General features: G+C 41.3%; 1 protein-coding gene across 1 annotated transcript in view; it reads right to left on the bottom strand.

Annotated features, from left to right (window-relative positions):
- Positions 1 to 18,006, bottom strand: part of LOC134076609 (uncharacterized) — a 51,223-nt gene that overhangs the window by 9,888 nt on the left and 23,329 nt on the right. The window contains exons 9-24 of the mRNA XM_062531745.1: positions 15,708 to 15,797; positions 13,099 to 13,205; positions 12,886 to 12,966; positions 11,283 to 11,389; positions 11,018 to 11,082; positions 9,077 to 9,183; positions 8,864 to 8,944; positions 7,261 to 7,367; positions 6,996 to 7,060; positions 6,744 to 6,895; positions 6,029 to 6,292; positions 4,285 to 4,548; positions 3,321 to 3,584; positions 2,155 to 2,418; positions 1,187 to 1,450; positions 222 to 488 (exon numbers count right to left, since the gene is read on the bottom strand). Of these exons, the coding sequence (XP_062387729.1) occupies positions 222 to 488; positions 1,187 to 1,450; positions 2,155 to 2,418; positions 3,321 to 3,584; positions 4,285 to 4,548; positions 6,029 to 6,292; positions 6,744 to 6,895; positions 6,996 to 7,060; positions 7,261 to 7,367; positions 8,864 to 8,944; positions 9,077 to 9,183; positions 11,018 to 11,082; positions 11,283 to 11,389; positions 12,886 to 12,966; positions 13,099 to 13,205; positions 15,708 to 15,797 (2,549 nt within the window). The remainder of the gene's footprint in view (positions 1 to 221; positions 489 to 1,186; positions 1,451 to 2,154; positions 2,419 to 3,320; positions 3,585 to 4,284; positions 4,549 to 6,028; positions 6,293 to 6,743; positions 6,896 to 6,995; positions 7,061 to 7,260; positions 7,368 to 8,863; positions 8,945 to 9,076; positions 9,184 to 11,017; positions 11,083 to 11,282; positions 11,390 to 12,885; positions 12,967 to 13,098; positions 13,206 to 15,707; positions 15,798 to 18,006) is intronic.

The raw sequence follows: 18,006 nt of genomic DNA on the forward strand, positions 1-18,006 counted from the left end.
AAAAATCCAACCCTTAAGGACACCTATTTTCTTTGTGAATGAATTTTGTATCGTAAATAAATCAATGTTCTTCCTTAAAATACAGTCGGCATATTTGAGTACACCCTTATGTTAAATGTCCATAGAGGCAGGCAAATCTGAAATATATTCATCCTATAATTAACACCATGCAGTGTTAACTCTTCTAACTCACACACACATACATACACACGCACACCTACCTTTAACATCAAGAGTTAATATCCCGCTTGGTTGTGATGATGTGGGTCTGTCTCTCCTCTCCCCTTGACACCAGTACTGGCCCTTATGAGACTCAGTAGCTCCACTGATGGTGAAGGTGTTTCCCTCAGACACTGGTGTGCTGCTGGACCCCTTATACCACTTATATGTCCAGTCACTGAGAGACTCTATCACACACTTCAGAGTGACCGTCTCTCCAATGAAGACAGGACTCTGGGTCTCTACAGTCAGTGTAGCCAAAGGCAGCTCTGCAGAGGAGTAGATGGAGAGAACAAGGAGCAAAGCAGAATGAATTTGAACTGCGCTCATTAGATTACGCAACAGCTTGGTAACAATATACTGTAGTACACATGTCCATAACAGAGTATACCACAAATCAAGGTAATATCTTCCTGTTCGACTGTGGTAAGAAAAAAAAACATATTGTCCCAGCCCCATACTCTTCATGTTCAGGTATTTTTGGTGACTATAGAGGTCCTCCTAGACCCGTGATTTATTTATATTTTACACAGCCTTTGTAAACAGCCTACTTCTTGTGACTTGTTCCCCCTATACACAAAGAAAATGCTTTTGTTTTGGAGATGAAGGATTAACAGCAGGCAAACTGTCTCCGAAGAGCTACAGAGCTCTGCATAACTGAATACACCCATGCTAAAGTTGACTTATAAGTGAAATAAAAAATCATGTTTTGGAAATGTATCTTAATGCCTCAATTAAAAACATGAGGAAAAATCCAACCCTTAAGGACACCTATTTTCTTTGTGAATGAATTTTGTATCGTAAATAAATCAATGTTCTTCCTTAAAATACAGTCGGCATATTTGAGTACACATATGTTAAATGTCCAAAGAGGCAGGGAAATCTGAAATATATTCATCCTATAATTAACACCATGCAGTGTTAACTCTTCTAACTCACACATACATACACACACACGCACACCTACCGTTAACATCAAGAGTTAATTTCCCGCTTGGTTGTGATTTGGGTCTGTCTCTCCTCTCCCCCTGACACCAGTACTGGCCCTTATGAGACTCAGTAGCTCCTCTGATGATGAAGGTGTTTCCCTCAGACACTGGTGTGCTGCTGGACCCCTTATACCACTTATATGTCCAGCCACTGAGAGACTCTATCACACACTTCAGAGTGACCGTCTCTCCAATGAACACAGGACTCTGGGGCTCTACAGTCAGTGTAGCCAAAGGCCGCTCTGCAGAGGAGTAGATGGAGAGAACAAGGAGCAAGAGAGAATGAATTTGAACTGCGCTCATTAGATTACGCAACAGCTTGGTAACAATATACTGTAGTACACATGTCCATAACAGAGTATACCACAAATCAAGGTAATATCTTCCTGTTCGACTGTGGTAAGAAAAAAAAACATATTGTCCCAGCCCCATACTCTTCATGTTCAGGTATTTTTGGTGACTATAGAGGTCCTCCTAGACCCGTGATTTATTTATATTTTACACAGCCTTTGTAAACAGCCTACTTCTTGTGACTTGTTCCCCCTATACACAAAGAAAATGCTTTTGTTTTGGAGATGAAGGATTAACAGCAGGCAAACTGTCTCCGAAGAGCTACAGAGCTCTGCATAACTGAATACACCCATGCTAAAGTTGACTTATAAGTGAAATAAAAAATCATGTTTTGGAAATGTATCTTAATGCCTCAATTAAAAACATGAGGAAAAATCCAACCCTTAAGGACACCTATTTTCTTTGTGAATGAATTTTGTATCGTAAATAAATCAATGTTCTTCCTTAAAATACAGTCGGCATATTTGAGTAAACCCTTATGTTAAATGTCCATAGAGGCAGGCAAATCTGAAATATATTCATCCTATAATTAACACCATGCAGTGTTAACTCTTCTAACTCACACACACATACATACACACACACGCACACCTACCGTTAACATCAAGAGTTAATTTCCCGCTTGGTTGTGATTTGGGTCTGTCTCTCCTCTCCCCCTGACACCAGTACTGGCCCTTATGAGACTCAGTAGCTCCTCTGATGATGAAGGTGTTTCCCTCAGACACTGGTGTGCTGCTGGACCCCTTATACCACTTATATGTCCAGCCACTGAGAGACTCTATCACACACTTCAGAGTGACCGTCTCTCCAATGAACACAGGACTCTGGGGCTCTACAGTCAGTGTAGCCAAAGGCCGCTCTGCAGAGGAGTAGATGGAGAGAACAAGGAGCAAGAGAGAATGAATTTGAACTGCGCTCATTAGATTACGCAACAGCTTGGTAACAATATACTGTAGTACACATGTCCATAACAGAGTATACCACAAATCAAGGTAATATCTTCCTGTTCGACTGTGGTAAGAAAAAAAAACATATTGTCCCAGCCCCATACTCTTCATGTTCAGGTATTTTTGGTGACTATAGAGGTCCTCCTAGACCCGTGATTTATTTATATTTTACACAGCCTTTGTAAACAGCCTACTTCTTGTGACTTGTTCCCCCTATACACAAAGAAAATGCTTTTGTTTTGGAGATGAAGGATTAACAGCAGGCAAACTGTCTCCGAAGAGCTACAGAGCTCTGCATAACTGAATACACCCATGCTAAAGTTGACTTAAAAGTGAAATAAGGGCCCCAGTCGTGGCGCGACTGGCTGGGGCACCTGCACCGCACGCCGGCGACCCGGGTTCGATTCCCGCCCCGTGGTCTTTTCCGGATCCCACCCCTACTCTCTCTCCCACTCGTTTCCTGTCACTCTACACTGTCCTGTCACATTAAAAGGCATAAAGAAGCCCAAAAAATATACTTTAAAAAAAAAAAAAGTGAAATAAAGAATCATCTTTTGGAAATGTATCTTAATGCCTCAATTAAAAACATGAGGAAAAATCCAACCCTTAAGGACACCTATTTTCTTTGTGAATGAATTTTGTATCGTAAATAAATCAATGTTCTTCCTTAAAATACAGTCGGCATATTTGAGTACACCCTTATGTTAAATGTCCATAGAGGCAGGCAAATCTGAAATATATTCATCCTATAATTAACACCATGCAGTGTTAACTCTTCTAACTCACACACACATACATACACACGCACACCTACCGTTAACATCAAGAGTTAATATCCCGCTTGGTTGTGATTTGGGTCTGTCTCTCCTCTCCCCCTGACACCAGTACTGGCCCTTATGAGACTCAGTAGCTCCACTGATGGTGAAGGTGTTTCCCTCAGACACTGGTGTGCTGCTGGACCCCTTATACCACTTATATGTCCAGCCACTGAGAGACTCTATCACACACTTCAGAGTGACCGTCTCTCCAATGAACACGGGACTCTGGGGCTCTACAGTCAGTGTAGCCAAAGGCCGCTCTGCAGAGGAGTAGATGGAGACAACAAGGAGCAAAGGAGAATGAATTTGAACTGCGCTCATTAGATTACGCAACAGCTTGGTAACAATATACTGTAGTACACATGTCCATAACAGAGTATACCACAAATCAAGGTAATATCTTCCTGTTCGACTGTGGTAAGAAAAAAAAACATATTGTCCCAGCCCCATACTCTTCATGTTCAGGTATTTTTGGTGACTATAGAGGTCCTCCTAGACCCGTGATTTATTTATATTTTACACAGCCTTTGTAAACAGCCTACTTCTTGTGACTTGTTCCCCCTATACACAAAGAAAATGCTTTTGTTTTGGAGATGAAGGATTAACAGCAGGCAAACTGTCTCCGAAGAGCTACAGAGCTCTGCATAACTGAATACACCCATGCTAAAGTTGACTTAAAAGTGAAATAAAAAATCATCTTTTGGAAATGTATCTTAATGTCTCAATTAAAAACATGAGGAAAAATCCAACCCTTAAGGACACCTATTTTATTTGTGAATGAATTTTGTATCGTAAATAAATCAATGTTCTTCCTTAAAATACAGTCGGCATATTTGAGTACACCCTTATGTTAAATGTCCATAGAGGCAGGCAAATCTGAAATATATTCATCCTATAATTAACACCATGCAGTGTTAACTCTTCTAACTCACACACACATACATACACACGCACACCTACCTTTAACATCAAGAGTTAATTTCCCGCTTATTTGTGATTTGGGTCTGTCTCTCCTCTCCCCCTGACACCAGTACTGGCCCTTATGAGACTCAGTAGCTCCACTGATGGTGAAGGTGTTTCCCTCAGACACTGGTGTGCTGCTGGACCCCTTATACCACTTATATGTCCAGTCACTGAGAGACTCTATCACACACTTCAGAGTGACCGTCTCTCCAATGAACACGGGACTCTGGGGCTCTACAGTCAGTGTAGCCAAAGGCAGCTCTGCAGAGGAGTAGATGGAGAGAACAAGGAGCAAAGCAGAATGAATTTGAACTGCGCTCATTAGATTACGCAACAGCTTGGTAACAATATACTGTAGTACACATGTCCATAACAGAGTATACCACAAATCAAGGTAATATCTTCCTGTTCGACTGTGGTAAGAAAAAAAAACATATTGTCCCAGCCAGGGTGGGAATTATACCAAGGCCATGAGGCCATGGCCGCCGTTGCCCTACACTTTGGCCTTGATGCCCCCTGAAAAAAAACCCATCATAAGGCCACAGTGGCCTTTATGCCCCTGACAGGGTTGCCAACCATTCAGTATAATACAGAATCGTCCCGTATTTGATTTGTGGCAGGTAATTATCACAGAATGTACAGAAACCTGTCTGAAAACGGCTTATGATGCTTCCATGAGGGAAACATCCCAAAACAATCATGGTACTCATATTTGCTGTTGTTTTCAGAAGTATCTCATGCAAACATGCAAAAGAATGAACTATTGTAATTATATAGCCTATCTTACATTAGTAAAGCACACCCCTGATGTGCATAGTTTTCACAAACTTTTTGTAAACAATATTGGCACAAACATTGACTGCTTTGAAGTGAAAGTGCATGTCTAACAATATAGCATAATACTAATTGTGATATGATAATCATAATGATGATTTGATGGGGGGTGGGGTGAGGTATGTGTAGATGGGCCCTATGACCCCGAAGTCTGCCATGATTGGGCCTCAACTTAAAGAAGTTTGAGGCTGTGTTAGTGTTTCTCAAAGCCTACAGCGAATAGCGGGTCTATGTATTTGTGTCGAGATAACCCTGAAAAGTAAAACCATCGAATTTTACTCAGTGGCCTTTGTGCCCTATCATGTGGCCTTGGTGCCTCTGAAAAAAAAAAAGAAGGTGAAGGCCAAATGGCCTTGCCCCTAAAATGACGAAATTCCCACCCTGGTCCCAGCCCCATACTCTTCATGTTCAGGTATTTTTGGTGACTATAGAGGTCCTCCTAGACCCGTGATTTATTTATATTTTACACAACCTTTGTAAACAGCCTACTTCTTGTGACTTGTTCCCCCTATACACAAAGAAAATGCTTTTGTTTTGGAGATGAAGGATTAACAGCAGGCAAACTGTCTCCGAAGAGCTACAGAGCTCTGCATAACTGAATACACCCATGCTAAAGTTGACTTAAAAGTGAAATAAAAAATCATCTTTTGGAAATGTATCTTAATGCCTCAATTAAAAACATGAGGAAAAATCCAACCCTTAAGGACACCTATTTTCTTTGTGAATGAATTTTGTATCGTAAATAAATCAATGTTCTTCCTTAAAATACAGTCGGCATATTTGAGTACACCCTTATGTTAAATGTCCATAGAGGCAGGCAAATCTGAAATATATTCATCCTATAATTAACACCATGCAGTGTTAACTCTTCTAACTCACACACACATACACACACACGCACACCTACCGTTAACATCAAGAGTTAATTTCCCGCTTGGTTGTGATTTGGGTCTGTCTCTCCTCTCCCCCTGACACCAGTACTGGCCCTTATGAGACTCAGTAGCTCCTCTGATGATGAAGGTGTTTCCCTCAGACACTGGTGTGCTGCTGGACCCCTTATACCACTTATATGTCCAGCCACTGAGAGACTCTATCACACACTTCAGAGTGACCGTCTCTCCAATGAACACAGGACTCTGGGGCTCTACAGTCAGTGTAGCCAAAGGCAGCTCTGCAGAGGAGTAGATGGAGAGAACAAGGAGCAAAGCAGAATGAATATGAACTGCGCTCATTAGATTACACCATTTTAAGTTGCATGTCTTACACTTAACAGACTCTTGAATAAAAACTAACAATACTGAGACAAAAATAAACACAAATATAGTCCATGGGCTGGGATGGGTCCACCCCCCAACACACACACATACTACTGCACACTAATGAGGAGGGTGGGACATGTCTCATGTCATGTTAGATCACATCCTGAGGGTCTAAGCTTTCAGAAAATATATGGTTTAGTTGAATCAGTTTTCCATTCATGGCACAGATCAAAATGTATTACAGTATGTGTACGCTTTTCACCTAAATCCATAAAATCCCATTATTTTCAATGGGACATTTACTTAGTGGTCTATCAGGCACAGTGGGGATGAGTTTATTTCTTGTTAATACATAAGTCTTACCTTTATAAACTATACTGTTGAGCTTGATGGGAAGCACAGAAACATCTGAACGATTTTCAGCAACGGCCTCTTTCAGAATGGATGTCACATTGTCAGTGTTCAGCGAAATCTTTTTGAATATCAGGACAAAATCCACAACAACCGATCCTTGTCTAAGCATTCAACAGGGAAAGAGGGAAATTAAGAGAGAATTATGACACATTTGCAATCACTCTACAACACTTGAGTGTAGTAAAATTTGCATCCACAAACCTGAAACTATTGATGTGTGTGCCAATAAAATGGGATCCAAACTGTTCAGAGTACATTTTGTTCAGCTGAAAATTAACGCATTAAGAATAAATTATGTTATTATTAAGTTATTATTAATAATGATTACATTATCATTATTATTGCCAAACATGCTTTAAATGTTAATACAGGTTCATTTTCATGAAAAACTGAGAGAACAAAGCAAAGAAGATGGCAAAGAGAGTTAAGAACTGGAGAAAAACAACAGCAGCAAACATATTCTTACCACTGTTGAAACATCTGCAGCCAAACTCTTAAACTGTGGTGAGGAGGTATCTGCCAGCTCTGGTATAAAAGGCTGTTGCAGGCTGAATTCCATGTGAATCTCTTGCTCTATAATATGTTTATACATTGTTTTTTAATACTTGAGAGAAGATGCGATAATAATTTGTTAAAGCGTAAGTTTGGCGGAAAATGAAAATAAAGCTATTTTCTGAATGAAAATACATCAACTAAGCCGTGGAGGAAGTAATTTTCGCTCATCACGCAGTACAGAGCTAGCACTGGCAGGACCTACAGCCCAAAATCGCAAACAGTGGGTTAGCATGGGGCTTTCAGACATGCGATTTCAAAATCGCATTTTTAAACCACTAACATTGCTCAAAACAGCGGCAAACCTCGTCAGCAGCTTGCTCTAGGTGTCTACACATAAAACGAAGCACCAATCAGTCTGTAAACTTTGGAATAGTCTGTATACACATGGAATCAATTCGAGACCGCAACCCCGTCTGAAGCACAGAAATGTCACGCGAGATTTCACATGGAAGCACGGGAGCTATTCCTACGGGTAGTCAAAATCGCATTTTTAAACCACTAACATTGCTCAAAACAGCGCCAAACCTCGTCAGAAGCTTGCTCTAGGTGTTTACACATAAAACGAACCACCAACAACTTGGCTCACGAACCCGACGTTTATAAAAGAAGACTGTTATGAACACTAACCCCTTCCAGTTCCTCACGAAGGAAAGTCCACGAGCTCTCGTGTGAGATCTCGCGTGACATTTCTGTGCTTCAGACTGAGTTGCGGTCTCGAACTGATTCTACGTGTATACAGACTATTCCAAAGTTTACAGACTGATTGGTGCTTCGTTTTATGTGTAGACACCTAGAGCAAGCTGCTGACGAGGTTTGCCGCTGTTTTGAGCAATGTTAGTGGTTTAAAAATGCAATTTTGAAAGCGCATGGCTGAAAGCCCTATGCTAACCCACTGTTTGCGATTTTGGGCTTTAGGTCCTGCCAGTGCTAGCTCTGTACTGTGTGATGAGCGAAAATTACTTCCTCCACGGCTTAGTTGATGTATTTTCATTCAGAAAATAGCTTTATTTTCATTTTCCGCCAAACTTACGCTTTAATTAAATTATATTTCCATTATTCAACAGCTTTTCAAGGAGGAATCTGGTGACTTTTCACAAAGATCTCAGATTCTCACGGTCACCGAGAGTCATGTTAGTGTAGTGCACTTGCACTACTGAGCATTCCTATTTCACCATACTAGATCGTTACAAGTAAAGTATACTGTAAAGCTAACTAATGACATTTCCAAAGTATGGGCCAGCCTGTTTAAGGTTTGAAAATGCCCCTCCTGTCAGATAGAAATGTTGACTTAAATGTACCTTCACTTTCATGAACTCGTAACACATTACACACAGGTAACAGGTAACACATTACACACAATTAACAGGATATCACATTACCTTCAGGCTGGGAAAATTGAACTGCCCATTTTGAAAAAAGATCCACCCCTTTGACTACTCTGGCGTCACCCCTGCATGTGTAATGTGCCACAACCACAAAATGTCTGTCAGATAGAAATGTCAACTTAAATGTACCTTCAGGCTGGGGAAATTGGTAAAATCCGGCATAGAGTGACACCAGGATACCCAGGATTATCGGCACCACCCATGCAATACCTGTGTTTATATGAGTGAATACAGAAATACATGACACAACTATAGCATGTGTTACTTTAACGTGTGTGCGGTGTCCACAGTTTACAAATGCACATAAACAACACTTAGTAATTAAAAAAGAACATATTTTACCTGGTCTGCTCCACTGAAGTGAACTGACTTTTGCTGGTGATACTTTTGGTTTCTGTTCTGGAGCAACAATTTCTTGTGTCTTGTCGCTCTCTGCCAGACGAGTTACACTGCAAGTCAGAATGATCTGATTGGTCAGCTTTACTTATGCCTGTATGACAGTACAGTAGACATACAGTGGGTAAGGGTTGAGAATGGATGCTTCCCGCGGCAATCCCGCAGAAATCCCGAAGGCTGTCAAGCCGAGTTTTTCGAGGCTAAGGCAATGTACCCAAACAACCACCAGGTGGCATACAGTCAGTGGCGAGGCGTAGGGAAAATGTCTGAGGAAGCCAAGTGACGAATGCGTAGGCCTATTTATTTGTTTGTTTGATACTAACCTACAGACCATGTAAAACAGACTGGACAAGTGACATTTGTGACAGCAACACACGCGCGATGTCTCTCTCCCTCCCTCACACATCTCCACACAAATAAAATGAAAATGGTTTTAGAAAATAGCCTACAGTAGGCCTATCAGGAGGAAATAGCATTCAGTCCAACCTGAAAGACAATTTTTTGATTAATTAATTTAATGATAAATGTAAGAGAAGGGGTTACAAGATCGTATTTCCGTGAATAGGCTACAGTTGTCAATTCAAGGTAAAGACGAAAAAAGATGGACAAGATGGACAGTACATTTTGTATGCTACTTAGAAATGTTATTTATAATATTTTAAAACAGAGGCATGCACTCTGTGATTAGGTTTTGGGCAGGGAATCTAAGCTCTAAAATTAATGAGGCTGTTCTAATTCACTTCTCAAATTCACTACTATTCATTTAATAGGCCTACAGTATGTTGAACATTTTTCAGCGTGCAGCCGACATTATCAGAGAAAGACAAAGCCTAACCTAATCTGTTTTCAATAAGTAGCCAATGCATGCCTAGTAGCCAGGATTTTATGCCACATTTTACAGGCTACCGCGGCTACTTTCTAAAACAATTTTCATACACGGGCAAGAGTTACAGCCCAAAATTGCAAAACGAACAGGAAGGACAGGGGAACATATTGCAAAAGTAATTCCATAGGAAATATATAGTTATACGGTCTACAAGAGCATGATGAGTACACGGTATCAACGAAGCTCAAAATGTCAAAATGCGATATGTTCCCCTGTCCTTCCTGTTCCCGTTCGCTCGTGCTTCAGTCGGCTTATTGCGGCTTGATTACAAGATGGCGGCCAGTGTAGAGATTCTATGAAGGTACTGCTTGTAAACAGTCTTTTCTAAAAAACTTCTTGTCCACTTCCAAAGTTCTCAGTATCTCGTTTTAAATGTCAGGGCCCTCAGAAGTCTACCAATAAAGTGTTGAGCTACTTTCAGCCTCATAAATGGTGTAAAACAGTGATTTATTTGCATGCATTGTCTAAGCCGATGCCGAGGCACTGCCATTGAAAACCTGTTGTTAGCATAGGCTAGCTAGCGGCAGATTTCTGAGTGCAGGGGGCAGGTTGAGATCAGCTCTGAGACAAACGCTCACACTCGGTATCATGTTTCAACACCCTTTAAGTCAATATCACACCGGAATTCACCTTTAAAAGCAGAAAAGATATTCAGCTTGCTTTGGGATTTAATTCACTTTTGGATTGTTTGATTATAGGCTAGTAGTAAATGCCGACATTCCTAACCCTGCTCACCTGGTAGCTGTTGCATGTCATTGCAGATTCACTTGGGAATAAATAAAGCAAGCACACGGCAGTTTCCTTTTACTTTTTTAATCGCCTCACAGATGTTTCGGGCTTTACCCATGTAGGGCTTTAGAAGGGTAAAGCCCGAAACGTCTGTGAGGCGATTAAAAAAAGGAAACTGCCGTGTGCTTGCTTTATTTATTTTCAATGTTTATGATTTAGTATCAAGTATCAAAATTTACTACTTGAGTGTAGTAAAATTTGCATCCACAAACCTGAAACTATTGATGTGTGTGCCAATAAAATGGGATCCAAACTGTTCAGAGTACATTTTGTTCAGCTGAAAATTAACGCATTAAGAATAAATTATGTTATTATTAAGTTATTATTAATAATGATTACATTATCATTATTATTGCCAAACATGCTTTAAATGTTAATACAGGTTCATTTTCATGAAAAACTGAGAGAACAAAGCAAAGAAGATGGCAAAGAGAGTTAAGAACTGGAGAAAAACAACAGCAGCAAACATATTCTTACCACTGTTGAAACATCTGCAGCCAAACTCTTAAACTGTGGTGAGGAGGTATCTGCCAGCTCTGGTATAAAAGGCTGTTGCAGGCTGAATTCCATGTGAATCTCTTGCTCTATAATATGTTTATACATTGTTTTTTAATACTTGAGAGAAGATGCGATAATAATTTGTTAAAGCGTAAGTTTGGCGGAAAATGAAAATAAAGCTATTTTCTGAATGAAAATACATCAACTAAGCCGTGGAGGAAGTAATTTTCGCTCATCACGCAGTACAGAGCTAGCACTGGCAGGACCTACAGCCCAAAATCGCAAACAGTGGGTTAGCATGGGGCTTTCAGACATGCGATTTCAAAATCGCATTTTTAAACCACTAAAATTGCTCAAAACAGCGGCAAACCTCGTCAGCAGCTTGCTCTAGGTGTCTACACATAAAACGAAGCACCAATCAGTCTGTAAACTTTGGAATAGTCTGTATACACATGGAATCAATTCGAGACCGCAACCCCGTCTGAAGCACAGAAATGTCACGCGAGATTTCACACGGAAGCACGGGAGCTATTCCTACGGGTAGTCAAAATCGCATTTTTAAACCACTAACATTGCTCAAAACAGCGCCAAACCTCGTCAGAAGCTTGCTCTAGGTGTTTACACATAAAACGAACCACCAACAACTTGGCTCACGAACCCCACGTTTATAAAAGAAGACTGTTATGAACACTAACCCCTTCCAGTTCCTCACGAAGGAAAGTCCACGAGCTCTCGTGTGAGATCTCGCGTGACATTTCTGTGCTTCAGACTGAGTTGCGGTCTCGAACTGATTCTACGTGTATACAGACTATTCCAAAGTTTACAGACTGATTGGTGCTTCGTTTTATGTGTAGACACCTAGAGCAAGCTGCTGACGAGGTTTGCCGCTGTTTTGAGCAATGTTAGTGGTTTAAAAATGCAATTTTGAAAGCGCATGGCTGAAAGCCCTATGCTAACCCACTGTTTGCGATTTTGGGCTTTAGGTCCTGCCAGTGCTAGCTCTGTACTGTGTGATGAGCGAAAATTACTTCCTCCACGGCTTAGTTGATGTATTTTCATTCAGAAAATAGCTTTATTTTCATTTTCCGCCAAACTTACGCTTTAATTAAATTATATTTCCATTATTCAACAGCTTTTCAAGGAGGAATCTGGTGACTTTTCACAAAGATCTCAGATTCTCACGGTCACCGAGAGTCATGTTAGTGTAGTGCACTTGCACTACTGAGCATTCCTATTTCACCATACTAGATCGTTACAAGTAAAGTATACTGTAAAGCTAACTAATGACATTTCCAAAGTATGGGCCAGCCTGTTTAAGGTTTGAAAATGCCCCTCCTGTCAGATAGAAATGTTGACTTAAATGTACCTTCACTTTCATGAACTCGTAACACATTACACACAGGTAACAGGTAACACATTACACACAATTAACAGGATATCACATTACCTTCAGGCTGGGAAAATTGAACTGCCCATTTTGAAAAAAGATCCACCCCTTTGACTACTCTGGCGTCACCCCTGCATGTGTAATGTGCCACAACCACAAAATGTCTGTCAGATAGAAATGTCAACTTAAATGTACCTTCAGGCTGGGGAAATTGGTAAAATCCGGCATAGAGTGACACCAGGATACCCAGGATTATCGGCACCACCCATGCAATACCTGTGTTTATATGAGTGAATACAGAAATACATGACACAACTATAGCATGTGTTACTTTAACGTGTGTGCGGTGTCCACAGTTTACAAATGCACATAAACAACACTTAGTAATTAAAAAAGAACATATTTTACCTGGTCTGCTCCACTGAAGTGAACTGACTTTTGCTGGTGATACTTTTGGTTTCTGTTCTGGAGCAACAATTTCTTGTGTCTTGTCGCTCTCTGCCAGACGAGTTACACTGCAAGTCAGAATGATCTGATTGGTCAGCTTTACTTATGCCTGTATGACAGTACAGTAGACATACAGTGGGTAAGGGTTGAGAATGGATGTTTCCCGCGGCAATCCCGCAGAAATCCCGAAGGCTGTCAAGCCGAGTTTTTCGAGGCTAAGGCAATGTACCCAAACAACCACCAGGTGGCATACAGTCAGTGGCGAGGCGTAGGGAAAATGTCTGAGGAAGCCAAGTGACGAATGCGTAGGCCTATTTATTTGTTTGTTTGATACTAACCTACAGACCATGTAAAACAGACTGGACAAGTGACATTTGTGACAGCAACACACGCGCGATGTCTCTCTCCCTCCCTCACACATCTCCACACAAATAAAATGAAAATGGTTTTAGAAAATAGCCTACAGTAGGCCTATCAGGAGGAAATAGCATTCAGTCCAACCTGAAAGACAATTTTTTGATTAATTAATTTAATGATAAATGTAAGAGAAGGGGTTACAAGATCGTATTTCCGTGAATAGGCTACAGTTGTCAATTCAAGGTAAAGACGAAAAAAGATGGACAAGATGGACAGTACATTTTGTATGCTACTTAGAAATGTTATTTATAATATTTTAAAACAGAGGCATGCACTCTGTGATTAGGTTTTGGGCAGGGAATCTAAGCTCTAAAATTAATGAGGCTGTTCTAATTCACTTCTCAAATTCACTACTATTCATTTAATAGGCCTACAGTATGTTGAACATTTTTCAGCGTGCAGCCGACATTATCAGAGAAAGACAAAGCCTAACCTAATCTGTTTTCAATAAGTAGCCAATGCATGCCTAGTAGCCAGGATTTTATGCCACATTTTACAGGCTACCGCGGCTACTTTCTAAAACAATTTTCATACACGGGCAAGAGTTACAGCCCAAAATTGCAAAACGAACAGGAAGGACAGGGGAACATATTGCAAAAGTAATTCCATAGGAAATATATAGTTATACGGTCTACAAGAGCATGATGAGTACACGGTATCAACGAAGCTCAAAATGTCAAAATGCGATATGTTCCCCTGTCCTTCCTGTTCCCGTTCGCTCGTGCTTCAGTCGGCTTATTGCGGCTTGATTACAAGATGGCGGCCAGTGTAGAGATTCTATGAAGGTACTGCTTGTAAACAGTCTTTTCTAATAAACTTCTTGTCCACTTCCAAAGTTCTCAGTATCTCGTTTTAAATGTCAGGGCCCTCAGAAGTCTACCAATAAAGTGTTGAGCTACTTTCAGCCTCATAAATGGTGTAAAACAGTGATTTATTTGCATGCATTGTCTAAGCCGATGCCGAGGCACTGCCATTGAAAACCTGTTGTTAGCATAGGCTAGCTAGCGGCAGATTTCTGAGTGCAGGGGGCAGGTTGAGATCAGCTCTGAGACAAACGCTCACACTCGGTATCATGTTTCAACACCCTTTAAGTCAATATCACACCGGAATTCACCTTTAAAAGCAGAAAAGATATTCAGCTTGCTTTGGGATTTAATTCACTTTTGGATTGTTTGATTATAGGCTAGTAGTAAATGCCGACATTCCTAACCCTGCTCACCTGGTAGCTGTTGCATGTCATTGCAGATTCACTTGGGAATAAATAAAGCAAGCACACGGCAGTTTCCTTTTACTTTTTTAATCGCCTCACAGATGTTTCGGGCTTTACCCATGTAGGGCTTTAGAAGGGTAAAGCCCGAAACGTCTGTGAGGCGATTAAAAAAAGGAAACTGCCGTGTGCTTGCTTTATTTATTTTCAATGTTTATGATTTAGTATCAAGTAAGTTTAAGCACCCAGTTCGAAGCACTAAGGTGTTGAGCGCGTTTCTTTATAGATTCACTTGGGAAAAATAAATAAAATATGCGTGATTCACGCGTGAGATCGTGTGAGAATCTCGCAGGAAACCGGCCAACTGAACTGAACTAACACCCACTGTATACTCTCATTCAGGCATAATAATCCAGTCACGGCTGCTGCAGCTCAACCTTGTTGCTGGAAGTTAGCCTACAGGGACTATTTCAGGTTCTGCATGATACCCTTGTGCTGCTGTGCCCATGGTGTTCCTTAATTATTACGGTGGAATGAGAGTATAGTAAAAAATCAATGATTTAACTCAAGGGGAGGTGGAAAATGAGTGTAATTCCTCAAGTGGTGGAATATCCCTTTAACTTCAGACCAGTTTTTTCTTGATCAGTGGCACTATAATTTTTAATGGTGTTAAAATAGAAATTAATTTGCCAACTTCTGAAAACTTGAATGGTAAAATCATCATTTGGGGTAAGCTAGGAACAAGACTTGTGTAGTGCTTGCTGCCACAATGTGGGTTAAGATAGGGCCTGTAGTGTCACAGGGGAAAGACACAAAACACACACTCTCTCTCTCTCTCTCACACACACACACACACACACACACACACACAAACACAGAGACACACACCCACACGCACGAACATACACACAACCAGACACACATACACACAAACACAGACACTTACATGGATTTAGAGTGTGATTCACTGCAGGCTCGATGACTCCAAAAATATAACCTATTCTTGAACTGCTGTGGCCAGCTTGGATCCTCTAATCTATTAATGCAAAGAAAGAAAAAAATTGATACAGCCTTTAGATTTCCACATTCAAACTACACTCTAACAAAGAAAGTCAATGTGTCACTGTATGCAATACCAGGATTCCACTAAAGCTTGTTTAAGATAGGGTCCAAGGTGTCACAGGGGGAGAGACACACACACACACACACACTCACATGCACGCACATGCACGCGCACGCACAAACACACCCACATGCACATATACACATGTAAACAAGGAGTGTAAAGATTCACAGATAGGATTTGAACAATGTGCATCAAAACAGATCGGTTTAAATGTGAAACTGTCGATGGCCCGATCTTAAAATGGCAAATCGGTCTAAAGCTGCAGTGGAAGCTGCAGTGAGTTTCAAATGAGGTTACTTTCAAAATCATAAGATCGACCCTGATACACTATCACATGAACAGACCATCTTGCCAATGAGGGTAAGTAGTGTCACTGCTACAGTGGCAACTTGCCATCAATATGGGTTTGCATCATCCTGAATTCATCCTGAATTCATCACCATCATGCCTGAACTCCTACATCAGAAGCTCACTCAGTTATCAGTGCCTGTCTCTGCCTGTCAGTGGATCATCAGCTTTCTGACTGAGAGGCAGCAGCATGTCAGACTGGGGAGTATCTCATCCAAAGCCCGGTCAGTACAGGCGCCCCACAGGGGTGTGTCCTTTCCCCCGCTGCTCTTCTCCCTCTCCACTAATGACTGCACCTCAAAGACCCCATCTGTAAAACTGCTGAAGTTTGTGGATGACACCACCATGATTGGTTTGATCCAGGATGGTGATGAGTCTGTTTACAGGCAGGAAGTGGACCAGCTGGTCCAGTGGTGCAGTCAAAACCACCTTGAGCTTAATCCCAAGAAGACTGTGGAGATGACAGTGGACAGTGGACAGTGGACAGTGGAGAGGTAGTCAGACAGACCATGGGTGGGGCATGGGCAGGGTCTAGTGGTGGGTCTTGGTTTTGAGTAGCATTATATTGTTGTGAAAAAAAGCTTTGTCTGAGCCTGCTGGTGCGACTCCTAGGCTCCTGTAACATCGCCAGACGGGAGGATGGATAACAGTCCATGACTCGGATGTGTGTGGTCCTTGGTGATATTGTGTGCATGTTACAGCCACCATGAGTGATGAAGGTCAGTGCTCATGTGCCAATGCTTTTTGAGCAGTTTTCACCATTCGCAGTAGGGTTTTTCTGTCAGCCATTGTGCAGCTTCCATACCACACCATGAAGGAGTTGGTTAGAATGTTCTCAACAATGCAGCGATAGAAATTACGGAGAATCTGAGGGGAGAGTTCAGCTTTTTTCAGTTTTCTCAGGAAGAAGAGACGTTGTTGACCTTTCTTGACCAGAGTGGAGGTGTTAACACTAGAAGCGCCGTGCCGTTCTGACCCACTAATACCTAGAAGCGCCGCGCCGCTTTGACGACCTACTAGAAGCGCCGTGCTGTTGTGAACTACTTAAAGCGCGGCGAGGCGGTCAAAAGACCGCTGAGTCCTTAGACTGGGAGGCTGTTACTTACACATTATGAGCGCTAGATGGCGCTTCGTGCACAAATCAAATCATTTGGTCATAAATTCAGTTTGCACTAAGCCATGTGTCATTCGTGTCAGACCGTGTTGTTGATAGTCTGTGGTTGCTTGTTTCATTATGACATACAGCACGTTTGAGTTATCTGTTCATGTATTTGTGTTGATTTGTGTTGTTTGAGGTAAAAACTTTGGAAGAGTTCTTGAACAAACCTTAAGCAAACTTGACTTTCAACTAAAATGCTCTAAAAGTGAATGGGTGGCTAGTTCTAATTCACTCCCCAAATTCACTTCTATTCATTTAATAGGTAGCCTATACTGTATGTTCGCGCCGCCGAAAATGATCGGACCTAAAGAGCCTAACAGTCTGGTTTCAATTACACAGTAGCCAGGATTTCATGCCGCATTTTACAGGCTACCGTGGCTACTTTCTAAAACAACTTTCATTAATTTAGGGAGAAGCATCTTATAGGGTCTAGCTACCTCGGAGGGAGGGAGATAGAGAGAGCTATGCTGAGCAGGCATAGGTGCGAGAAGTATCATAATTAAAAAATAATGAGTGAATGATATTCTCCGTTTTGCGAATGTGTAGGCTATGTTTGCGATGTCTGAGCTATAGGCCTATTGTTTCTACAATTTAAGCTAACTTCTATGTGAA

This window comes from Sardina pilchardus, chromosome 1 (assembly GCF_963854185.1).
Source record: "Sardina pilchardus chromosome 1, fSarPil1.1, whole genome shotgun sequence".
NCBI lineage: Eukaryota > Metazoa > Chordata > Actinopteri > Clupeiformes > Clupeidae > Sardina > Sardina pilchardus.